Source organism: Aspergillus japonicus (assembly GCF_003184785.1).
Source record: "Aspergillus japonicus CBS 114.51 unplaced genomic scaffold BO86scaffold_31, whole genome shotgun sequence".
NCBI lineage: Eukaryota > Fungi > Ascomycota > Eurotiomycetes > Eurotiales > Aspergillaceae > Aspergillus > Aspergillus japonicus.
Genome location: NW_020291668.1, coordinates 136,169 through 160,654, shown reverse-complemented (window position 1 = coordinate 160,654; position 24,486 = coordinate 136,169). Strand labels below are relative to the sequence as shown.

At 45.2% G+C, this 24,486-nt stretch overlaps 10 protein-coding genes across 10 annotated transcripts; 4 read left to right on the top strand and 6 right to left on the bottom strand.

Moving 5' to 3' along the window:
* Positions 1 to 187: 187 nt before the first annotated feature.
* Positions 188 to 1,708, top strand: BO86DRAFT_419761 (uncharacterized protein; the record flags this gene model as incomplete). Its single annotated transcript, XM_025675146.1, has 4 exons — positions 188 to 702; positions 752 to 836; positions 905 to 1,486; positions 1,520 to 1,708. The coding sequence occupies 4 exons, from the start codon at positions 188 to 190 to the stop codon at positions 1,706 to 1,708; spliced, it is 1,371 nt and encodes a 456-aa protein (XP_025526735.1).
* Positions 1,709 to 2,388: 680 nt separating this feature from the next.
* On the bottom strand, positions 2,389 to 3,911 carry BO86DRAFT_419760 (BRcat and Rcat domain-containing protein; the record flags this gene model as incomplete). Its single annotated transcript, XM_025675145.1, has 5 exons — positions 2,389 to 2,496; positions 2,547 to 2,862; positions 2,917 to 3,206; positions 3,363 to 3,556; positions 3,593 to 3,911. 5 exons carry the CDS (start codon positions 3,909 to 3,911, stop codon positions 2,389 to 2,391), a joined length of 1,227 nt encoding a protein of 408 aa, XP_025526734.1.
* A 1,171-nt stretch (positions 3,912 to 5,082) lies between these two features.
* BO86DRAFT_448839 (uracil phosphoribosyltransferase) lies at positions 5,083 to 7,151 on the bottom strand (the record flags this gene model as incomplete). The annotated part of the gene is made up of 2 exons (XM_025676667.1): positions 5,083 to 6,692; positions 6,722 to 7,151. 2 exons carry the CDS (start codon positions 7,149 to 7,151, stop codon positions 5,137 to 5,139), a joined length of 1,986 nt encoding a protein of 661 aa, XP_025526733.1. The 3' UTR covers positions 5,083 to 5,136.
* Positions 7,152 to 9,131: 1,980 nt separating this feature from the next.
* BO86DRAFT_390019 (uncharacterized protein) lies at positions 9,132 to 9,991 on the bottom strand. Its single transcript, XM_025672285.1, has one exon. The coding sequence runs from the start codon at positions 9,821 to 9,823 to the stop codon at positions 9,419 to 9,421; it is 405 nt and encodes a 134-aa protein (XP_025526732.1). The 5' UTR covers positions 9,824 to 9,991; the 3' UTR covers positions 9,132 to 9,418.
* Positions 9,992 to 11,152: 1,161 nt separating this feature from the next.
* Positions 11,153 to 11,660, top strand: BO86DRAFT_315214 (ribonuclease III domain-containing protein; the record flags this gene model as incomplete). The annotated part of the gene is made up of 2 exons (XM_025668080.1): positions 11,153 to 11,354; positions 11,434 to 11,660. 2 exons carry the CDS (start codon positions 11,153 to 11,155, stop codon positions 11,658 to 11,660), a joined length of 429 nt encoding a protein of 142 aa, XP_025526731.1.
* A 1,223-nt stretch (positions 11,661 to 12,883) lies between these two features.
* On the bottom strand, positions 12,884 to 14,222 carry BO86DRAFT_432498 (uncharacterized protein; the record flags this gene model as incomplete). Its single annotated transcript, XM_025675806.1, has 2 exons — positions 13,953 to 14,222; positions 12,884 to 13,905 (listed from the first exon to the last, which is right to left on the bottom strand). The coding sequence occupies exons 1-2, from the start codon at positions 14,170 to 14,172 to the stop codon at positions 12,884 to 12,886; spliced, it is 1,242 nt and encodes a 413-aa protein (XP_025526730.1). The 5' UTR covers positions 14,173 to 14,222.
* Positions 14,223 to 15,163: 941 nt separating this feature from the next.
* BO86DRAFT_380118 (ribonuclease III domain-containing protein) lies at positions 15,164 to 15,665 on the top strand (the record flags this gene model as incomplete). Its single annotated transcript, XM_025670703.1, has 2 exons — positions 15,164 to 15,365; positions 15,424 to 15,665. The coding sequence occupies 2 exons, from the start codon at positions 15,164 to 15,166 to the stop codon at positions 15,663 to 15,665; spliced, it is 444 nt and encodes a 147-aa protein (XP_025526729.1).
* A 1,344-nt stretch (positions 15,666 to 17,009) lies between these two features.
* Positions 17,010 to 17,799, bottom strand: BO86DRAFT_120710 (3CxxC-type zinc finger protein). The gene is made up of 2 exons (XM_025666009.1): positions 17,142 to 17,799; positions 17,010 to 17,095 (listed from the first exon to the last, which is right to left on the bottom strand). The coding sequence occupies exons 1-2, from the start codon at positions 17,633 to 17,635 to the stop codon at positions 17,083 to 17,085; spliced, it is 507 nt and encodes a 168-aa protein (XP_025526728.1). The 5' UTR covers positions 17,636 to 17,799; the 3' UTR covers positions 17,010 to 17,082.
* Positions 17,800 to 18,865: 1,066 nt separating this feature from the next.
* Positions 18,866 to 19,439, bottom strand: BO86DRAFT_432493 (interferon alpha-inducible IFI6/IFI27 family protein; the record flags this gene model as incomplete). Its single annotated transcript, XM_025675805.1, has 2 exons — positions 18,866 to 18,976; positions 19,071 to 19,439. The coding sequence occupies 2 exons, from the start codon at positions 19,437 to 19,439 to the stop codon at positions 18,866 to 18,868; spliced, it is 480 nt and encodes a 159-aa protein (XP_025526727.1).
* Positions 19,440 to 23,023: 3,584 nt separating this feature from the next.
* Positions 23,024 to 24,374, top strand: BO86DRAFT_432487 (geranylgeranyl pyrophosphate synthetase; the record flags this gene model as incomplete). The annotated part of the gene is made up of 1 exon (XM_025675804.1): positions 23,024 to 24,374. The coding sequence occupies one exon, from the start codon at positions 23,024 to 23,026 to the stop codon at positions 24,248 to 24,250; it is 1,227 nt and encodes a 408-aa protein (XP_025526726.1). The 3' UTR covers positions 24,251 to 24,374.
* Between the last annotated feature and the right edge of the window lie 112 nt (positions 24,375 to 24,486).

The window sequence follows — 24,486 nt, the reverse complement described above, 5'->3', positions numbered from 1 at the left end:
TGGCTGTATGTTCGATGCACTATTTAGCTCCTTGCTTGCACTTACGCCCTTTAAACTCCGCAGTAGATACCACTTTTTGAATAAATAGCAATCCCCGCCTGAAACACTCAGTTGAATCCTACAAATCAGTGGCCCGGCACCTTCCATAGAGATTCTTATTCTATTCCTTTGCTTTGGAGTGCCCCTCATGCCTTCCAACAGCCAGAGTTCACGGGTTAAGGATAAATCTTTCCCCAGTGCACTTAAAGATCTGGAACTATCGGCAGCAGCTGTGCTTCAACACCTGAAAACGATTGGTAAATTCGATAACATGCAAACGCAGATCGACGACCTCACACGTCAGCTATCAGAGGCCAATCAAGCATTGGAAAAGATGCAAAAAGACCTGAGACAGCAGGAGGCAATAAAAGAGTCAATCACGATATCATTTGAGAAACGGGCCATACAATGGAAAGAAAGAGAAACCGACTTGGAAGCCCAGATTAACGACTTGAAACATAAAGCTGAATCAACCGCCCGACACCAATCACAGGAATTAGAGAAAAAGGCAGAAGGGTACGAACAAATTAATCGCAACTTAGAAGTCCAACTTCGGCGGCAAAAGACCCAGACCACCCAATTAGAGCTTCGCTTGCAGGAAAGTCAAGCAGAACTCCAAGAGCTCCAAGAGGATATCCGGATTATCCATAACAAATCTGATTGGTAAGCAGGTACAATCTATGTTGAGACCGGCAGGCTCATAGTTACGCAGCTCCAAGTCCTTCGAAGTGCTCGAAAAGGCTCTATACCACCTTGCTCAGAAATTCTTTACAGAACCTCTGCAATATGTTGACCAAGTATGTCCGGAATGTTGATCTTTATAACTCTGATGTGAAGGTCCATAGTTTGTTTAACACAACTCCAGGATTCAGCTCGATTTCATCATTCCCTCCAATTGATATCTATCCCCTACAATGACTACCGTCTCGTGCCGCGTGCTCGAATGGCACAATCTCAAATCGTGCATCGGCTGATTACCGATATCTTTAAACCCATTTGCCTAGGATCACCGAAGGGTAGCATGAGTATGAGCGACGCACTCCGAAGATGCGACAAAATGAGAAGTCGCCAAAAAGCGATCCTCCGATCACTTTTGATGATTGCCTTTGAGCCAGAAGAAGTACGACTTCAGAACGAGATGATCCAATCCGTTTCTTCAGACCTGCTTCTGGATTTAAAAAGGTTTTTGCGGCCGGAGGACGAAAGCTCTTTTCGTCAGGAGCTATTGGACTTTGTTTCATCTGCCGCCCAGGTATGGAATAACTTCAAAAAGGGCTCGGAATGGATCATGGCGACGTGCGAAGTGCATAGCTATCCTCATGGCTGGAGAATCGTCAAAGAGAACTTAGATCATGGAACTCCGGCAAATGCATCGAGCGGCCCTTCCCTGGTGGTTTTCCCCCAGATCATCCGCGACGGGACCGATCCTGTGCTGTACCACGGCTCTGTATGGTGTTCGTCTTCTGATACAGACGCCCAGCAACGAGAACACCCTAGTCGGCGAGTGTCGGAGTCTCGAACACACAGGAATTCAGTCACGCCGAGGTCCTTAGTGGGTGCTGGTGAATCCACATGTCAGAATTCGGAATCGGAGAGATCGCCTAAGCCACTCATAAAGCGGCCCCTATCAGAGACTAAAGGGAAGGGAAAGGGTAGGTCGACTCAATAATTGGAAATACTATGAGCATGATTCAGGCCATACGCGGAGATCTAATGGGAGCATTGGTGTGATTCTTCTCGATTCACAGGCTGCTAAGAGACATTTTCTTGGAATTTACTTAAAGTAAGGAATTGATAAAGTGCATCCGGATGATATTTGGGTAAAATCAAGCTTTCCGTTTTCTAGTGGTTAGTATAGGCACATTGCCTATGGGTGTTTATGTTCTTGGAAGCGCACCCATGTAGACCATGTAGGCTAGGTCTATCGAGTTTATCTAAAGCATCACCAAGTCCTAGCGCAACGTCGTATTGAAAGTTCCTGTGCTTCTAGCTGTGCTTATCTCAATAGTAGGTTTGGTACAAACCTATATTATACTGGACCACCTTCAGCTGCGACAAGGATTATGACGTTCAAACAGCATCCCACGGTTGTGGTGAGTGCAAAATCCAAACCGTTTTGCCGTTGCCGTCCATACTTCAGACAATTCAATATTTGAGGGGTTTGAGCTTATGGTGAGACTTTTTGTAATATGGGCTAGTATTCATAGCAACTTGAGAAGGCAAAGTATTCAACAAACAGTGAATCTACAGAGATAATGCATTCATTCAGGCGTAGGTGTTAGCAAAAAAATCGACATCGGCTTGAGAATCGTCAAAAATGATCAATATTCTTTGGCAAGGTGACGACAACTATAAAAATAAGCTTGAAGGATAGACTGACTCGCCCGCAGGGATACCGCTTTTGCAAAGACACCGGTGCTCATCTGAGACAGCAACGACGCAACCAGCACCGGGTTCCTGCATATCAAAGATAGATCAATCCGATGGCATCGACACTCCTGACAGACACGGAGATGACAGCGGCGACATTCCAGGATGAATTTCCAATAACGAGCTTCGCACATCTCACACGTAAAGCCTCGTCGGCCACCGCCCTCGATGCGCTCAAAACGTCTTGAATGCTCGTATTCGTGGTTCTGTCTCAAATCTTCCTGCATGTCCCGCACACGTTGCTGTTGTTCCTGGCGAGGCATTGGCCCCAAGGCGTCGCGCTCGACTACCTCTTCTGCTCTCTTGAGTAGTCTGTGCTCATCCCACCTTTCACATTTGCACGTTTTCCATCTGGATCCACACAAATAGCAAAATTGTGCTTGACAAGTGCATCTGGAGTAGAGTCAGTAGCTTTCTTCGGCTTTCTGGATATGTTTGAAATATTACGTTATATGGTGGCAACCCACACCGAGTTGTACAACGGCCCTGCAGGAGAAGCAACGTTGCCATCCTTCGCTCCTGGCTAAATCTAATGTAGCTGCTAAAGCCATATCTTCCGGACAATCTTCACCCTGATGGAATACACTCTTACACGTAGAACAGGTCATTTTATCGCAGGCAAGGCAGTGCGCCAGGTTAAAGGTTATCTGGGCCGGTGGAATAAATCTTCCGCAGTCGAGGTTGCTGCAGTATATGCGATCGGTGGTTGTGAACTCAACTTCCGCCTCACAAAACTCCTGGATTTCTTCTTACAGGAGTAGACGTTCTACACTTTGAAGGGCGATTGGTTGTCGTCAGCATCGCGGAGGGAAGAGCAAAGGATCTTTGGTGGCTCGAAGAAACAGGCTCCGAAGGCACTCATCACAGTAGAGATGCGTGCAGTCCAGACGAACCAGCTTTCTCAAAGAGAATGTTTCGTAGCAGGCCGTACACCTCGCGACGCATTCCAATTCATCTCGGCGCTGGGTCGAGAAGGGTGCCGTCGAGAGATAAAAAGCATCATTTTGGTGCTGCCGTTGAGGCTCAACTTGATTTGATGAAACTCTCGTACAGATTTCGAGGTCTTTTTGGACATTTACCGAAGAAGCTGAGGGGCAAGGTCGCGACGTGGGGACAAACTCACCTCGACTAGCTTGGTGGGCGAGAATGCGATTACTGCTAGCCTGTGCTTCTTCAGCCTGCAATAATGTAATCAATGGGCTGTCTTGATTTATAGCAGAGGCTGTACTGTATGCTATTTTTAAGCCTGTCAACCTTGTCCTTATGGCTTTTATCTCCTGCTCAAAAACCATCCATGCGACATCCTTGTCTAGTGAATTAGCGGCGTGTTGCTTGCTTTTTCTTATCTCGCGGTAGTGTTTAATCTCAGCAAGCTGTTTAACAACCGCTGCGATGTCGGCTTCTATAGCAAGAGGGTTTGTGTCGAGACGACAAGATGCCATACTGTTGGTGTCAAATGCCAAAATCTGTACTGGGTTACTATGGACCCTGATGTGAGAGAAGAGGAGATTGAAAATGAAGAAAGGCGGGTAATGCAGTGGCACTCAGTAGATGGGTGTTGCATCGCTTGCAAAAGACCGAAACGAGAAAATGCAGTCCATATAGCAATGTCGGACCATGTTGCTTCCTCGAATATCACTACTGATAACTTTAATAAAAAAATACATATTTTTTAAGTTTCATGATATCACTACCTTATTTCAGACTATAAAAATTCGATCTGATGCCTAAATTTATACGCTGTGTGCTGTGCGGCAATGTCACCATAGCATAATCAAGATAGTAGCATATTTCGGATGGTACTTGACTTTGCAGAGGCAGCGCAGAGATTTCGACGACGCCAGCCCTAGGGGCGGCCGGGGAAAATCCCAAACACCGACCAGTGCAGGCCTCGATGAAAGCCCGAAATCCTTGAAAGTATAAACAACAACATTCGGATGCACATATCGAGTAGAGTTGAAAATCCGAGAGTATTGCCCAAGGTGAGGGGCTAGCGATTCAAACATCGTCATCATTATCACCACTGCACGGTTAGCCGAAAGGGGCAAATGAAATGACCTTAACATATTCGGGCAAAGAAGAAGCCTTCGAAAAAGTTGTCTAAACTGAAAGGTTTAGTCAAGAGCATCCCTTGGCACTTTTCTACATCATTTCCGCGACGCAAACCATCTGAATTGTCTCGACGAGTTTTTAAGAGTGAATATCTTTCAGATCAGAAATGATATCGTCAGGGCCACTTATCTTATACTATCGAAACTATAGGTCTGTATCGTTTTCTAGGCAAACTCTCGCAATTGGTGCGTAGCCTGTGGAAGGTTATATGAGCACAGGTGAATCTTATGCTTGAAAGGAGCAGATACATAACAACGCGCTGCTACATTTGATTCAATTGCAACGACTTCACTTTTGCCATATATCCCCACTGTTTCGTTTTGCATGCAAAGATTCTGAAGACAGGAGGAACATGGGTAGAGCTTCAAACATATTCTGCTGCTTAGTGATGCAAAATTAGCTCCCTGATGCTTTGAGTTTGATTTGGAAGTATGAGAGATTTGACCACGGCAGCGCTTTCCAGGTAATTCAGAACAAAATAAGCCAAGTTGAAGGGAGGGAATACCATCATCATGTGAAGCTCTTAAGAAGCCCATGATCCATGCTGTGTCTCTTCTACGCTAGGTGCATCGTACCAAAAAGTCGGTTTCCTGTATCGGTTGTTCCTCTGCCGGTGTATTTGTTCTCTGAAAGGCGAAGGGCAACAAGCCCAACATTCGACTTGCGCGCAAGCATGCATAGTGGACTGCGAGCGGCCACAGCCTGTTTCTGAACCACACCAGCCACTACCACAATACGGAGAGTTGCATTGATCTGCCGAATATGCCGAATCATCTCCGAAACAGAACGTCCTGTGTTAATAACTGAGTCTACAAGAATTGCGGTAACTCTGCCATTGAGATGCTCATGCGCAATATCTGCCACACAGCTAGCATGATGAAACATTGCTCTAGGAAACGCCTCGCTCACTCCCAGAGCCATGGGTTCACCTCCTCGCATCAGCGCTATTATTATTGTTTTTGCTTCGTGGCGGAGTTGAAAGCCATCTATGGCATATCCTTGCACATGAGGTATTTGGGTGGTCTCAAGGCCAAGGAGAGTAGACACGTGAGTCATTGAAAGGTAGTATCCCGCACGCTTGTGCGCTCCCCTAAGTAAGGGGCCGCAAACACTAGCGTCGCGCATCGGTGTCGCTAACAATTTGGCAGCATTTGTGTTGGAGCTGTGGAGAATCTCAAAATTGATTGACCTGCTTAGATTCTCCAAGGTGATTGTGGGGAGCCTTTCTGTGTCTAGACGTGATGGCACCCCACTGGGTAAGAGTAGTTGATGTGCGTGCAACTTATGACGCTCGATAACAGTGGCTAATTTGGTCTCCATCGACCGGCTCCTGGTATGGAGATCACCCACAACAACAATGGCTTCGTCAGCTCGGCGTAGCATGTCGAGATCGAGTGGGCTGTCCCCAAAGGCCCAAACGTAACTGCAGTAAGTTTCCTTAAGATGGTCCACTATTGCAGCTTTGACAATGGGAGTAACAACGCAATCATCCGGATGACGACCACCTCCGATGACGACAAATTTTCGAGTGAGACCGCTATTCTCAAGCACGCTAGTCCATACCTGCTGCAGTCCACAGGTGACAATCACTGCGCCGATATGCGCTTTAGATTCGATATTATGGAGCAACGATAGCATTTCGGGATAAAGCCGAACCGAGGACGCCACCTGTGAGCAAATTCTCTCGAACTCATCATTTGTAAATTTCTCCTCGTAGAGCAAAGACACCTGGCGGAATGCAGCGTATGAGTAGCCCAGCTTGCTGGTGAAAATAGCTTCTAACGGGGTTAGGTTATCGGTCACTGAAGGTAAATGTGTTCGCCACAGCATGTCTCCGGTATCGTCAGCGGCGAGCGTTTTGTCTCCATCAAGCACAAGAAAGGTTTCAGGCAGATGGTCACGACAGTATCCAAGGGCAGCATCCAATTTTCTTGTTGCAAGGTTCAAGTTATAGACTTCATCGTGCTTATAGAAGTCAATAAGCAGAGTTGTTATTGCATCCAGCTTGCAAGGAGACACGAGAGCGAACAGAATACAGTTGTTGTAGCAGAGTTGACGCAACAGCGACTTTTCAGCTTTGAGCCATTGAGAGATGTCTTCCACGGACAAATCTGGTCTCTTCTTTGAGTATCCTGTTGACGCCGAGACCAAACCACGTCTGCAGGCTCGTCCAGATACAAGATGTGTGAGAAAACCTCCAGGTCACTATCGGTATGAACAATTTCGTGGGTCCCTTTTTCTGAACACAAGATCAGGTGACCGGTAACAATAGCGGTTTTTCCAGACTCGATCGAGGATTCTCTGATGCTCTCAATAGCTCGTTTGCGCCAGAAGTTCTTCTCTTCTTTTTCTAGTGACTGAAAAGCTTCAAGTCCACCGGGTACAACCCCAGAAATCACGGCAGAGCCTTCATGATATGTGAATAACTCGTCACCCAGTTCCCTCCTAAGTCGATTAAGCAGCAATGTTTTGCCCACGCCGGACACACCATATAGACCAATGACCGTAGCCGAGTTCTGGGCTCCAGATCTGCCATTGGCAATTGGTGGCAGAAAGAAACTGTCGGTCATTTTCGACTCCCTTTTCTAACAAACGTTAACCACGGGCTTCTTGTTCAAGGATAACTTGGTCGGCGAAGACTGTGTATCCTCCAAAGTATTAACAAGCGATAGATTGGTTAATGGCTCCGGAGAGTAGCAGCAGAAAATAATCAGAGAAATCAAGTCCGCGGTGGAATGATCCCTCTTAAAAGAAGACCATCAACATAGCCTAAGATTTATATCACAACCCTCCACTACATGATTACTAAATCAAACGTATTTGATTAGCTTCAGATTTACGACCAAGTCTCATTAGCTGTAATTGCAGCCTGCGTATGTGGCAGGCTAGAGCGAGCACGACTATGTTCGGTGAACATTCTTTCATGCTACTCTTGGCAAACTCAAAGTAGCTATCTATTCAATCTCTTGTTAGAAGCTGAGGGAGGGATAGAACCTTTAGCTCACTCTCCGGCAATTGCGTGAGGCCCACATCAATAGTTTCTAGCCGACGCACTGAACCAGAGTTGGCACGAAGGAATGTTTTCAAGGTATGGAACGATACGGTCAGGTTTTGTAAACCAAGTTTTTCCAAACCAATATTGCGGCGGCAAAGAAGTTCGAGCGGAAAACCACCGCCGGTTACCTCCAAAAAAGGTACACCCTCTAGAAGACGCAAAAGACACTCGGTCAATCCTCCTCGCTCGCCGTCGGTGGAGAAAGCGGGGTAGGTCACATTAGACAAGCAAACGGACTCGAGGTCGAGACCCCGCCACCTGGCGCGGGTGATCCCAGCGAACAAGGTACACAGTCGTGTCACATTGTATTTCCTTTCTTGACATAGCGTGTTTAGATCCTGGATATTCTCCAACGAGACTCTTGTTTCGTCTAGTTGATGAAGAGCGATTTTGATTCTTCTTAAGCGAAGAAAGGATCGCAATGACTGCACGGTTTGCCACATATCTATGTCCTCGCACTCCAGTCGTTTTTTTCCGTGGCTGGATTGGTCGAAGCAGTCAAGCTGCTTTTCCGCTGTGATTTTATGCTCGGACCCGGTATGATAGTCCGGTTCAAGATCATCAAGGGTGGGGATAGCATTCACTAGGTAGACTGGTTAGTTGATGTCATCTCCCATCAATCTCTTTAGCGAATTGTGTTACCTTCCGTGGTTCTGCTCACTTGGAATTCTAGAGAGGTGACAAATGAACAAAGGTTGGATCCGGCTAGATTGTTCAAGCAGGCAATGCTCTCCTGGGAAAAGTCGACTGCAATGTGGCGGAATAGAATAGGTAGAACTCGATCCCTAAGACGCTTATTCACGCGCGACATCTCCTTCAATGTTCGGAGCTCGAGATATTCAAATATCGCGTAGAGGATTTCTCCTGGCAAAGCTTCCAGCCACGGCTTTGGGGGCATTGTAGGCTTCAATAAAATCGGATGAACTCTTTATCGGATGTCTTCAAATCTTGAATCAGGCCAGACTCGTTTTTATCCTACTTGGATAGTGAGAAATAGTCCCTTGTAGCTTTTTCAAATCATATTATAGGCGACAATACTTCTTCTGGCTTACAGACACATCATAACGGCTAGTCAAGATTTTTCCATGTCCCGCAGAGCAGGGGTATGTGTTGATTGCTTTATTCCATGTGAATATAGGAGTCAACTTTTTATCAAATGGTGGAGTAAACCGCGCTTTGATTAATGCAATGTATTCGGATTAACTACTCGGACAGCCAAAGAGCCAGAGAGACTACGCTGACTGCATTACTGGCATTCTTCTTAGAAAACGTTTGATGCGAAGTGGGTGAAGGTTGTTACAAAGCTTTTCTTCTAGCTGTATCTTACACTTCCTATTCGCGAATCGCCCAGAATCCCGTCATCATCCGGTGTCAGCTCTCCGCCGACCAATCGTAAGGGGGTTGTCTGGCGCCGCTGGCGATTTGAAAGCTCGATTGCAGAAAGAATTAATACTAAAACTTGTCATAGAGCTTAGTCTGACGCCATGACCTCGGTCGGGAAAGGTCTCTGTGGTAGAGACTGGACGCGCACCCTCAACATTGGGTTGTAGACAAGGAGAGAGACGCTCAACCTCTTTCAAGAAACGCGGCGAGCTTGCCCTTTGGTCTGCCCACACAAAATGCCCACGCGTAGTGACCCATAAAGTTCTTGATCCGTAAATCCATTTCTTCGAGCTTGAGCACGCGTTTCTGCTCAAGAATACAACAATTTTCAGGGCTCAATGTAAGCGTACATTGCAATTCCACCTCTCCAACCATGTGATTATCAAAGTCCATGGTATCCTAAACTATCGTATATTCATCATCGGCGATCCAGCTTTGTCTCAAAGTCGTAAAGTCAGCCAACTTTCGTAAGCCAAAGTTGTTGTATTGCGTTTGCTTGATGCCCGTCAAAATCTCCAGTTGACTGGAGATTTCTTTTGGATCATGCAGTTCCACAAATCTCGAATTCTGAAAATCCCCTCCATGTTTTATTTTTGCTTCCCAGTGCCCATTTCTTCTTCGTATCCAAATACCCTTCGATGACAATAGCCCGTCCAGATCGTAGTAAATATTGTGGAAAGAGTGTGAACCGAGGTACTGCAAGCTTCGAAATGATGGAGTTCCTCCGGCACGTGTAAAGGGTTGCACGGCAAGTTGCGTGAATTTTCGCTCTACCTCTAAGGTGAGTGATTTGATGGTACTCATGGGTGTATCCTGAGTGGCGTGATTTTCTCTTGTGAGGCACAGAGATTGTTTATGGTAATATAGTCTGAATGTAGGCAATGGAATAGTAAACGCGTAAGTCTGTGGCCTCTCTTTTCAGCGGTCGCTCTGTTGACGGAGTTACAGGGTGCGACAAAGACAGCCACTTTTTTAGACCATGGTTGGTGCGAAAACCGGAAGAAAGGTGCCGCAGTAACGCAAAGCATCAGCGAATTCTAGCCATGCAAGCAATGGTTGTCAAATAAACAAGGGGGGAAATGGAGGCACAAAAATCCGAGGAATGCTGTAATTTTCGTATGATATAACTTTGAGCTCCACGGAACGGTAAAACAAACCTGGGTTCATCGGAGCGGTCCGTCGGGCCATCGCGTAGTATGATACCTCCACAATACGACTAGAAACCTTTCAGAAAACATACACATTCCATCCCAAAGGCATGGTGTAAACTGTTCCCAAATTGGTGTTAATATTACATTAGCATGATAACATACAGCTATGACTTCGTTGATACAGTGCACAATGTAGCCTGGTACTTTTCCTGAAATCAGATGCTTGATTTTCGGGAGGAGACACTACTCCTCCCTTGTAGCCAGCGTAAACACAAGCGTGGGGGATTACACTAGTGTATGTTTGCCCTGCCTATTGCCGAAAGAGGAAATTAAGTAGGCAGGTCTTTTTAATCACTCGATTAGGAATGGTGTGGGGGCATGTCCATCTTCCCAAGCCTATGCACCTTCAATGCGTTGGTTCTTTTTAGGCACCACCAATGCTGGATTATTCGCAAGTTACCAGAGACCCTCAAAAGTCAGACCTAGCATTTAGAGCTAAGGGCCGAGGCTCTCGCAACCGAGCTGCTTTGCTGGGTTCAAGTCAGTTTTAGCCAGACACAGCATGTCAAAATGCATTCATTTACAAGTTGGGTATAATTAAACGACGGGTATATGCACATCAATATACACCTACCATAGCGCCGCCGCACGATATCCATGGACAGAGTCTAGAGCAGGCTACCGAAGATACAAAGCGGCAATAGTTTATTCTTGAGGTTACACGGTGTTCCGGCGTTTGCTACTCATCATGGTACTCGGCGTTATCGCTAATCGTCGCAAAAATCCTCCCTTCCAAAAAAAGACTTGTCTAGAATACAATAAACAGATCCATTTCTGCCAGCCATAAATAGGCTTCCGCCTTCTACTCGGCCTCTGCAAATATAAGAGCTTGAATCTTGTCATGTAGGTCTTTGAATAAATATCACAGTTGAGCCTTTCCGGAGAAGAGTCGAAAGAATCCTCCATCCCAATTCCTAGCAACATGGCCAGCCCTGGCAGCGAACTTGTTATTTCTATCCAGAGTCGGTTAGGCGTTACATTTGACAAGCCATCACTAATTCACGAAGCATTTATGGCTGCCGGCGCCGTCAACAGAGATGGTAACAAGGACCTAGCTCTTATTGGAGATTCAGCCCTTCAACTTTTCCTACAAACGCAAGGCCGTACTAGGAACGCAAGCCGTGGTATGCAAGCGGTTTTCCTCGAGTAAACTTTGAGTCAATTTCACTAAACCTGCGTATGGTGCAGAACGAATCAATCAAGTTGTCTCACGAATCGCTGGTAATACGAACCTTGCCCAGCGGGGTTTTGAGCTGGGCCTTGATCAGTACATTGTCAAAAATCCCTCGCAGGGTAATTATGTCGCCGACAAGCTGATGGCGACAACTGTCGAAGCTATTGTCGGTGCTGTGTTCCTGGAAACAAATTGGGACCAAGAGGCATTGCAAAGAGCCATAACTGCCTTGGGCTTAGCGTGGCCGGATGTCTGAGTAAGGGCGTTCCCATGCATAGCTAGAAAGATTTAGGAAGTTCGTATTAATGTCATACATATAGTCTGTGCTTATCAAGGAGTATGCTACCTCAAGTCGCGTGCTGGTCCATTCGTTTTGAGATGATTGTATGATAAGGAAACGCGTATTTTATCGATTTCTCAAAAGGAAATCAAGGGAGGATTGAGCTCAATTCCCTCACGGAACGCCAATTTCAACGTAGCAAGCGCGGGAACGCGGATAATCATGTCCGAGAGGGTTCGTTTCCTCAACAAGTTCAACCTATCTACAAGCTCATACCTTTGTCAATTTGCATCATGAGTAACCACGTCTCCTACCAAGTCCTTGCGAGTATTATCCTGTATATGGACTTCAAAAAGATTGCTTCTCCGAGCTCCGCTGCAGGGTAAATTTTCACCTTCGTATCGAGCAAAATCTCCTTCTTCGAAGTCCTTACATGTAGCTAAGGTTTATATCGTGTTAACGCAACATGGGCTTTTGTAAAGATTCGAGAGTCCAGGAGCACAAACTTGCAACACAGTTTTGGAGTTGTTTGTCACTTTGACTTAGCAACCATTACTACAATTTTCATTGGGTAGACTTTCGTCTGGGCTCGGGCGATTCACTCTACAAGAAGTGCTATCGACTTTTTGAGATGGAGAAATCACCGCAACCAGTGTAGATCTTGCGTGTTGACGAACAGTGCCCTCTCCTTCTACTACAATTAAATGAAATCTCTCAGAAAGTGAGATACAAATTGAATTAAACCCGTAACCAATTCAATTGCCCAGGATACATACATTGCTGCAATGATTTTTCTTTTTCTTACAAGCAAAAGTATAATCTATGACCTGCATCTCCAATCATACCGAAACCAGGGTAAACAACCGAAAGAGCGACCACGATTCCGCTATTCGTGGACTGGGCTGAGAGACTGTGTCAATTGCTGCCATTGCCTCAAAAGCCGCAGAAGATCGTCAGAGCCTTTGGGGTACTTTGATAGATCATCTGGCTTCACTGAACTGATCCATGCTTCCAGATAATGCTGAGCATTACCAGCAATAAGACTTTGAACTAAAGGAGTAACAGTACCACAAATTTCGTCAATCAAGGGTCCTTGTTGAGATTTTAGCAGTGAGATGATTTCAATGAACAGCCGATCATTTATTTTCATGTTTCTATGATATTCTCAGTCAGACTCTTTAGTCATCACTCAAGTCAACTCACAATAGATGAGAAAGCGACGGGATTGGACTATCATGAGAATGCATTAGTCCAAAGATGCCCAAACCAAATGATTCGTGAAGCGATTTGAGTCGTTCCCCCCTTCTTCGCAGAACCGTCACTCTTTGACGGATCAATGAGTAACTTCTTGAGCTTGGTTCCAGGTCTGGATACGCTATCTGCAATATTCTTCTCGTTATGTCAGCTCTTCTTAGATTGATTGGATTGCCAGGTCCTTGGGGACCGGCGTCGGGTCGGTAGGATACACCCAAATCAGTGCCCTCCTGGTCTGTGCACAATTCGAATAATTGCCAGGTGTTGTAATAAATCAGGAGATCAACATGGCACTTCAGATTCTCCAAGGCTTCTATATTGCAGTATCTTTGTTTAGCAGACGCTTGAGCTAGAAAGATCGCTGGCGATGGGTTCTCTATACCCAGGCTCCCATGAATGTTGTCATGCAATCCAGCAATGGATTGTGGACCAGCAAAGGTGAGGAACAACATGGGTAGATTAAGCCATTTAGGGACTGATTTCTGCAGTTCGAGTATCTGCCGTAAAGCCCTCGGATTAAGATAGGTCTCCTGAGGAGGACTGATCCCGTGACGAAAACACGCTTTAGCTTCTTCTTCCATGAAGCCATTGAAGACTGCATTTTTTGGTTGAGAATATTCTTCAGCTATATTCTTAGGCGGCTTGTTAGCTGACATGAGAGCATTCGAAGGTGCTAGTTCTTCACGCTCGTCCATTCGAATATTTTGCTCTAAAACACCTGGAGACAGTGGCCTAACATGGGGCTTGAACCATCTCATCTGTTCGAGTGCTCTTGTGGTAATCTGATTGCTGTCTGATTCAAGGTAAATAGCGCCTATGAGAGCATTGATTGCCAAATCCAATGATTTAGAGGATCGACTTCCTGATGTAGGACAAAAGTTGATAATCTGATCGAGCTTTGCAGACTGGGCGAGCTTTGCGCAGCGTCCAATGCTAACTATTTGATCCTTCATTATTGAACAGATTTCTTCCTACATTAGCAGGATCCTTTGAAAATGACTGATCAAAGCTTACGAGGGCTTGTCCCAGATAGGTATCCCAGTCTCACAGAACATAGGGATACAAAATGCTTCCCAACTTGTGCGAGCGTGCGATTGCCCTCATGGTTGTCTCTATCCGCACCCGCCGCTGTTAGAGCTTTTCGCAGGAGTTCCCCATCTTGAAATCGATATCCTGTGAGCGTTTCCACTTGCTTTATGAGGATAATATCCGAATTGGGAGTCACGGAGGACATTGTCAACAATTGATATAAATCTGAATATGGTAGCACTTAAGAGGTTTTTGAGATACTTGGCAATCTTCATCTCAAGGACGTGATTAGACCTGCTTTTGAGGTTAAGCATAGATCGCTCAGAAAGAGACACTTGCTAAACGATCAACTCCAGATGCGGGGTTTCCGATACCAGTGCCGCGTAACCCTTGGCCTGCAGGTCAAGCACTGGGTAGAGTGGTCATTCTGCTTGGTCATACTATCTTGCTGAGGGACAGGTGGAGATAGTCCAGTAAGGTTAAGGCAAGGTTGTTAGAACAGACAAATTGGGTGATTGTAAAGATGCGCTTAGCCTAAGTTAGGATGTACTTGACGTTGTTCTTGACGCTCAATGAGCAGGTGACAGGATGATTTAATTGTAAGTGCTATTGCCTAGCACGCACGCATGAAGTCCTTATCTGATTATTGGTGCATAATGAAGAGTTGTAGACAAGCAGCGCTGCACTGCCACATGCACAAATGTACAGCTGGCTAGCTTAAACTTTCCTTCATCTTGGCGGTCATCAAAAGTCAGGTAGTATCTGTAGATAGTCAGTTTCAATATACTGCTTCCTTTAACTTGAGCGATTTATATTCCTTTATCCTATTTTACACAAGCAATACATCGTGTACTCGGTAAAACATGTTTCATGACCGGACGCTGGCTTATTTTTCTTCTCGCCTAACCCAATCTGACAGGAGGAATTAATCAGATCCATGTATGCAAGTAAAAAAATATATGACCGTCGATGATTTCATTGATCTGACATGAAGAGATGGCGCTGTATGAAACTGTCTATAAATATGACGAAATTCCCGTTTTCATCCGTCGCGAAAATTTGAAGCCCTGGCCCGTGGGTTATTATCATCGTTCCCAACTCGCGTGCCAAACTTTACCATCCTAGGTCAACTTTCTGCTCTTTTTATATACCACGTCTTTAAACTTGAGAGCTTATCTTCAAAGCCGTTGTGCAGCATGACTAGTCCATATATTGACTTGACCCAGGAGATTGGAAATATTCTGGGTTATCAATTTCGTGATTCAGCTCGCCTAGAGGATGCCTTCAGGGCAGCTGGTGTCAATGATCGTGATGGCAACAAAAGATTAGCTCTTGTCGGCATTACAGCCCTTCAACTATTCTTGCAAACTGAGGGACAAGCCAGGCGCGCAAGCCGTGGTAAGTTTTGATATGTAACTATTACTCAGATGTCCGACCGACTAATGTATCCCTTCAGAACAGATCAATAAGGTCGTCTCCCATCTTGCTAGCAACATAAATCTGGCTGAGCGTGGATTTGAGCTAGGCCTCGATGAATTCATTGAAAACAACCCTTGTCAAGGAGATACTATCTCTAACAAGGTTATGGCAGCTACCATGGAGGCTATTATAGGCGCAGTCTTCTTAGAATCACATTGGGATCGCGACACGTTAGGATTGATTGTGAATTCAATGGGTCTCTCTTGGCCTGACGAATAGTCTTATCAGCTCAAATTTTTACATCCCAGGTGCCATGTTATAAACAATTATATCTCTCGGGTTTCACGTATATACCGGCCTGGATCTGACCGCATCTTTCAGCTTTTCGTATGATAGATGATGAGTTTGTCCATGACATAAAAGACAAGCCCCAGCTCACTTGTTTATAGAAGGTGCAAATAGAAAGTAGGAGCAATTGAGAATGAATAGTCTGACGGTAATGAATCGGATTTAGTTTCTTTCTGCTTCTGTCTAGAGTTTTGTCTCCTTCCTATGCTTGGAGGAGTGGGTCAAGTGATACAGAGGGGTCTGAACAGAAGAACAAAATATTAGTTAATAACTAATGCTTCGGCCCTATGGCGGAAAAGCAGCAGCGTTGTCGTGTGACCGCGCAGTAACTGCATTTGAGGTGTTCCTTTGTTCCTTACATGATCACCCACGCCCAGATGGCCAAATTGCTGGCAGCGATGGCACGGCTTCTTTTCCACCCGGAATTGCTCCTATACCCCCGATGAAACTCTGCCCTACCAGCAGTCCGTTGTTGATGATTCATTCGGCCGCCTCGGGTAAATCCAGAAAGATTCCCATGGATGCCGATTTGCCTAGTGGTCTATCTCTATTCTTCAGCCATGCGAAAGCCTCCATCTGAATCTTCTTCTCATCGAGATAATTCTCGGTCGCTATCTGTCTTGATATTTGTTTCTTTTCACACTATCGGATTAATCAAAAGACTGGCTGGTCTCAATCGGGGTTCGACAGGGGCTTCTGACGTGGTCAACGGGAGGTTGGAAATACGTGACGTCGGTGTGGGATACCTAAAGCGTCAATAATCCCGGCCAAATTCTGAAGGGCAGGAGAGATTTGCTTTCCTGACCAAGCTGTTGCATTCTTCAGTGGGAGGTCAGCTAAGTCTTAGATTTGATTTTGGTGTGGGCCATGCTGCATGTCATTGACATGTGGATCGAAGTTGTACTAGATGACCTTCAGAAAGACGGTGGTGAGGTGCTAATCAATCGCACATTACGGCGAAAAATGACAGTAGACAAGGTTCAGCAAGCCTCTAGGCCTACTAGCCTATGTTCATACACCTATGAACCAATGCTGAGTCAACATACTCAGCCTGAATTGAAAATATCGGTAAATGAACGCGTTTATTGTATTTTATTGGACCATACATGTTCAGGAGATGACTCTGAAGAAGAGAGAAAACCCATTTTTAGCCCAGGTTCCGGCTCAGAGCCGCACATCAGAAGACTAAGAACACAGGAATAATGTGAAGCTGCCAATCAAAGTAGTTGGACTTTTGAACCTAGAGTCTCCGTCTTGAAGCTGTGCCTACTCCAACTGGAGAAGTGGCCCAGGTATTTCGATCGAAGGTAACCTGCGTACCAGTGACGAATGCTCGGTTGTGCAGACCTCAGATAGATAAACTAAAAGAATCAGCCACTGTATTAGAGGGTTCGGCACGAGACTTACCTAGCCAGGACCGAGGCTAAATCTTCATTCGAGTTGGGACAATGGCCAACTCTACACCCTTCACACAGCTCACTATCATGCGGACCTCTGCTCTGGCCAGAATAATTTGGTCGCTGTACCTTCAGTCCATTCCATCTTTTGAGCCAATATGTCACTCTTTCCGCATAGCACTCGGAATCTAGGATCAGTCGACCCACGGCTTGACAATTTCTGCATCGTTGATGATACACTCGCGCATTATATCGCTCTTGGGAGTACATGCGAATTGTAATCGCAATCTTTTTGCTCGACCAGCCGCTAGAATAACATCTGCGATTTTGACATATGAATCGACCCATAACGTTCGTGTCACGTTCCTCAATGTTGGTATCTTCATCATCGACGTCAAAGAAGTCTAGCTGAAGCCCTTCCTCGTCTAACAAGCGTGCGACGTCATCATGAAGCTTTGGATGGAGCGACCACAGTTTCGCGGCTTTGCCTCCCTTTTGTGGCATATTGAGTTTGAATGCTGGTAGTGGAAGTTCGTATGTGAAAAGATCGCGTTGAGATCATGATTTTGGTTGGGCTTATGAACTTTTTATCTGAGAAAGCCTACCCCGCTTCAATGCAGCAGCAGTACTTCTTGAGAATGACACGCCACTGCCATAGCACAAATTCTTTGATAGACGTTTCTCATGCGGTGTCGGGCATCGTCATAGACATTCTCAGCGCCAATGCCCCGCCCGTCTAGCGCCGCAATGCACAGAATCAAAACTGAGTAGACTGCAACATTTCTCTTTCAGGATCCTCGACAGACTGCTGCTAGCAGAAACATCTCATCATTCAACATGGACAGTCTGGCGAAAAAGCTGCGAGGTATTGTTCTGAATGAAACAACACATTACCAGAACAGCTGCTGTTCGATGCATCTGCAGACCGTGCAATACTCGCCAAGTGATCCACGTTACCTTTTCCGCGTGCTTTCTCCTTTTTCGGATCGCAGAGTGGATGGAATAAGAGTGGTATCCATAGCAGCTTGAAACAAAGGTAACAGAAGATCAGATCAGCCATGGTTAGGCTCCTTGAGTCAAGTAAGTAATGGCCCGGCAGCCCTTGAATGGTGCTAACGGTTAGTTAAGTACATCGCGTGACGTCATTGAGGGTTCTTCGCCAAGGATTAGAAGTAGCTTGACTTGGGATAAACGTACAAACAAGCCTGATAATTTCCCTACGCCGCTTAAAGTGAGTGCAAGGCAATAGCTTGAGCCGTTTTTGATGTCTTTTAGCAATAAGCAAAGCCTCTTGTTATATGAAGTTTACGGGCTGAGCTGCTTTATTTTTGGATTGGCACTAGATAAACTGCGCCACGCTACTCCCATTCGGGAGGTTAACTAGGCACAGTTTTTATACTTCCTTTTCGAGGCAATGAGATCGGAATGTACTACTGCGTGATTATAACCAGGTTCTTGAATAATGTCTCCACGAGACTTATCCCTGTCTTTTGTCTTCAGCCACAATTCAGAATTGATAAAAATTAATACGATTCTTACCAACAGGTTATTGGTAAGGCCTAATACCCACTACTAAGTCCTGATAATTGAAATTTGAAGACCATGAGTCTAAGTAATTGTGAGCAATGATGTCCGCTCCGAGAAATATGATATACTATTGCAATAATTCCTATTCTGCCGGTCGGTATATGGACAAACTACCCAGCCCCCCCCTCCCCCCCCCTCCCCCTCCGACTAGGACATATCTAATTTGCGCAATCTCAAAAACTCGGTGTCTAAGGAATTTCTCTTTTCAAGCATGTGTGGGTCATTCATCATACATTTGTAGTGTCGATAAGAGAAAATCTTCACCTTCGTCTATGTTAGCTTTGAGCGACAAGCAGGCGGGCAATAATCTATTACATAGTGTCCAGTTGTATCAGAATGATCACCATCACACTTCAGCCATATCCCCTTTTTCATAAGTCCATTTTATTCCAATTGCTGCAGATCCCATCATCACAACCCCAATATTTAAAGCTGCTGTAAATGTTCCCGCAGCAACACCGCCCATCGCAGCACTTTGTAGGGTGGCAAACAGACTCCCAGTCTGAACCACCCCAAGTAAAGATTGCCATACTGCAGCAAAAGACGTTGCAATAGGCCCCGAGGCGCTGAAACCAACAGCGACCAGTACTGCAGGCCCGGTGATAGGCACTGTAGCAAGGGCAAGCCCTGTACTACCAACAGCTAGAGCAGTTGCATATTCTTGCACAATATTCTGGCCGAAAGAAATAGTAGAGTTTATTGCATCACATAGGTATTCCATATTTATAGAAGAGAGGTCGAATTATTCTCAAGGTTTGTACTATAAAGGATAGATAAATAAAGTTTCAGCCGCTTAGAAGTGTCTCAATCAAAAGATTGGATGTGAACAAAAGTTTAGTCCTGCACAATACTTTACAGCAAGAAGACTGCCGTAGGGCTTGGTTAGTCTTCGAGTTAGAATGAGGGGTAGTGGAATGGTAGTTATAGCACTGGCCCAAGAAAAGGGAGTGCCAGTAAACTTTCAATTCTATAGGCTCTCCACATGCAATATTTTCCCAAAGTAGTATAGTCGCGATCACTGCAAACCATTATTTCGGCTAGTAATAGTTGGTAGCAGGGTTCAATCAGTTAAGTATATATATGGCTTTATGCACATGTTGCTACAAGACACATTTCATGATTTGTCTTTCGTAGTTTCCTTACTACCTTTCCAGCTAGAGTATGTAGATCCAGACCACATTTTGAAGCAGGCGAAGTGCTCGGACTCTCTTCCGCAATTTATCCCCTAGACGCTCGATTATAGGGAAGAATACTTCATGATCATTCATAAATGGTACACTCCGAGCATGATTAACCTCTGCAAAGCTTAGATCGGTTTAGGATCTAATTTTTGATGATGCCAAATATTCGACAGACGCCATTGCAGATAGCTTGGCCGTAAGTCTGACTTCAAATTCTCCTGAGAAGCATGCGAACCAAGCCGCCTTCTGAATGAGCAAACTTTCTCGGTTTATGACTTGTGACAAGAGAAGACGCTTATCTAAGCTTCACTGGTTGGCCCATCTCAGATTACGGATTACGGATTGATTAGAAGAGAAACTAGATGGAAGGAAAAAAAATCCCCCAAGCTGGAATCACCGCGGGTTTAACTACGGTACTGTACCCCAGATTCTTGAATGGACCAATTCCATTGAGAAGAACCCCTCGATTAGCTTGCACAGTATCAGGAGCCGGCAACAATCCTCAGCGATAGTACGTCCGCACTACAGGAAATCAACAACTCATACAATAAATCAGGTTAGTGTATTATCTAGGCTTTTTACTACTCGGCAGGCGAGCTGAAAATCTAAAAAATTTTACTACAACTATAATAGATGCTAGGCTACTGTAAAAATGCTAAAAATAAGGCAGCCAACCAGCTGGCTACAGAAGCAGTAAATATAAAAAAAAGTATCTTTTTAAATATTTTTTTTATAAAAAGAAAATATATACACAGAAAAATCTATTAAAAGTAGTAATAATAATAAAAGATCTTAAAAAATAAAAGGTATCTGTATAATATTAACTAAGGCCCGCTATTTAGCAGATTTTACTAACTGTATAGTTTACTTCTACAGAATTAAGTATATCTGCTTATACAATTTTATATAGACTATTTATAGCTGTTAATATATACTAAATAATATAGATTTAGAAGAATAAGTAATTAACTTTAACGCTATAAAAATAGTAGTATATATACTAATTAACTGCCCGTAGCTTAGTGCTATATATTAAACACTGCGGTAAAAAATCAGAGGCGTGTTTAATAGTCTATTAAATATACTAAACGGGGTAGGCCAAGGTAGAAAAGGTAGATTAACAATATTCTGCTATACAGCAGTGTTCTTAGGGCGGTTCTGGACTTTGCAGAGGCATTACAGAAATTTTGAAGTCACACACCACGAGGGCGGCAAAACACAACCCTAGGCACTGGCCCACACAGGCCTTACATTCAAAATGTACATAGGGTAGAGACAGTGGATTCCTGTATATTGCCTAAAGCAAGGGGCCAGCATATGAAACATCATCATCATCATCATCAGGTGCTTGGAAGTGTACGCAACGTGGTTCTAACAGCGTCGCGGCTGTCCACGTTAGCCCCATGGAACGGCTTTCTGTACGTCCATGACTGTCAAAATTAAAATGGAGCCAATACTGAAGTCTCATCAACTTGAATGACATATCACAGGATCCAAAGTAAATCATTGATTACCTTCCAAGATGGCTCATGCGGCGGCCCTTATTTACGCGGTCACCCCAATAAATGGAATACGCTAAGGCCTAAGCCGTGGGGCTGGATATTACTTAACATACGGTTCTGGTCAAGCGGATTTTCGAGATCGCTTGTATATCACTGTTAGAGGCTTTCGTATGAATTCACCTGTAAATTTTCGTCACGAAGTCCATGCGGAAGCCGACGTAAGACCCTGCAACGCGGCCAAGTGGAATAAGGTAGCAAAGTTGCGAAGCGTGAGTTGTACTCTATGTGGAAAGCAGGCATGGTGCATGCAGCATCCAGGAAACTGATGGTACTCCAAAGTGGAGAATGGAGTAGCTGCGAAACAGTCATATATGAGACAAGCTACATACATATACATAACCCCAAGCCAGGCTGCAGTGGAACACAAGTTAACTCAACTGCCGGTCTGGATTAGTTTGTTCGCCTCAAGATGAAGGAAAGAGGTGTACAGCACGTCTGCAGTCTGTCTAGAGGCATGGTCTGAAATAAGAAGCAGCGATGGTGCTTGACATTGCCGTTCTGGTCGGCCTTTTTGCCTTTGTCGACGGGCTAGGGAGTCTCGCTGGGAGCGAGACCTAGGATCTAGCCTTGGCCGGAATGCGGTGAGCATCGTAGGATTATATACATCTTTGTTGTCTGACGGTGATTGTGAAATAGTTTCAAACTTTTGCACTACCACTGTATAATCCCACCTTCTCTTTGCCCATACCCTAGAAATAGGTTGAATCCGCCCAACTCGAGACAACAGCTTAGACCATGATCTGTTTTCGGGCGGTCCGGCCTGACCCGAGAGCTCGGATTGGAGCGGAGGTACACCTTGTCCTTGCAAGCTGGCTGAAATAATGTCTAGCCAGAGTGCTTTCGGGGGGGTTTCATTAACATTTCATCACCACCATCTCCCTCTAGCCTTTGTAGAAAGCACAATTGGGTGGTACTCTATTCCTCCAGAAAAGGTTCATTAAATCTGATCAAAGTAGTAGACCGAGAATGGACAGTAGCTGTAATAGCATTCCCTCAACCACCTTGACCTCAAACAAATTGGGTAGGTGGTGACGAAGAGAAGCTGCACTCATTTGGCAATTTCATTGGCGATTACTGCAACACACAGAATCCTTCAATGGGAATACCTATCTCCAGATTTAGCTCGCTTATGATACGTCACAATATCATGACAAAAATTATGACAACATGCAATGTAAGGCGGCTTGCAACTGCTCAAATCGTGTTCAAATGTGACTTGCTTGGCTTGCAACAGATCTGCAACTCGCAAAGCAAGAGATGGCTGGAACTCCTCCCGGGCTGAGATTGGTTTGCAATGACTTAATACGAGCAGAAACAGATTATTTTACGATAATGATTCGCTGTGGATTACGTACAACTACTCTATAATATTCCACTCATGACATAAGCCTTGTCGGCCAGTGCTGGAAGGCTGCCAAGAGATCAATGGTTCTGGGTGCTTAATTAGTTCTCGAAGTGGATTTGAAGATAATGGGGCTTCTTCCGCGGTTACATCTCTCCTCCAATACTCAGGCAAACCCATCGTCTTATACCTTATATTCTTGGGCTACTAGATCAGGAAGATGCCAGATACCTCTGAACAGCTCGTGGAAATCTCTCGAATCGATCTTGATTGTACTGGACCCGCCAAAGCAATCATTACGGATGTGAAGCATCTGGCTTCATATAATTGGATCGAAGCAACAACGCCCACTATCGCTGTCCCAGGCAGTCCAGCTCGGTGGTCTGCTCCACAGGGAACCCGACGGGTGAAGAAGGATAGCGGCCTTGTTTATATTGCTCAAAATGCTGCTCGTCATCCTGATAGTCCCCTAGAACCGTTATTTCGCTCCCTATTCATCGAGCATCCATTGTTCAACATAAACTCAATCGACGTCATTACCGACCGAAACAACATTCGTAAGCTTCTTTCTTTTATCAAGCCCACTTTGAACAAGAATGGTCTCGATGCATTCACCATCCAAGTGGAAATGGCCGCTGAAACTGCGATATTTTGTCGTGCTGAGACCGCTACTTTTGAAGTGATTGGGCCAGGCGAATTCAGGGGCTTTGGTCATGAGTTTGAGAAAGCATACACTATCAATCAAGTTCGAGACAGCACTGGGCACCACCGCATAGTTTCATACCAACTGGGTGGTCTGAGATTTCTCGTGCGCCATGAGACTGACGGATTTGTTGAAGATTGGAAGTCCGTTGTGGAGAAAGATGAGTCGACAGGAGACAACCTTGCAAACATTTTGCAGTCCTTGTCTCTATCACCAGAAAGCAACACCACGGACGAGACCTCCGTTCAATCTAAATTGACCATCAAGAGAGAAGGTCGGGCAGTGCCCCGGGAATCAACCTTGGAGATTAAAACACAAGTTGTTCACAAACCTCTAGAGCTGTCAGAGGTTGCTCCTCAGCTCTGGATTTCTCAGACGCCCAAGCTTGCCCGCGCTTATCATCAACGTGGGATATTCTCAACACCAAAAATAGAAGATATAACTGCTGAACTGAAAGACTGGGAGCAAGCCCACCAAGATGTTATCAGGGAACTTGTCGCTCTCATAAATTGCATCCTTCGAGTAACAAGAAGTTGGGGTGGCAGTTCAACTATTCGGTACGATTTTCTGAAAGATAAACTTGTGATCAAGGAAGTCGAGAGAAAGAAGATGCTCCCCGACGACCTCTATTCCCAATGGACCAAAGCCATTCCCGTCGATGTCGAACAGGAAACCTCCGAAAACCGCTCAGCTCCTACTCAAAAAGGGACCGGCACTCTGCAGCGCACTGCAAAATTTGGCTGAGTTGATACCCCTCCAAGTGGTATCAAGGCAGGGCCAGCCAAGCTTCAAGGTTATGAGATTGTTGCCGCTCCCGGGAAAAAATCAGATGAGTCCTTTCGGGCTTGACAAAGCAGCAGGACAGGTGGCTACCGGGAGACAGGGGATTCTGTATATCCCCCGAGATTAGTCATGTATTTGAGCCCATACAAATTGTGAAGAAGGGGCATAGTCAGCTATTCAGACCCGTTATGATTTCT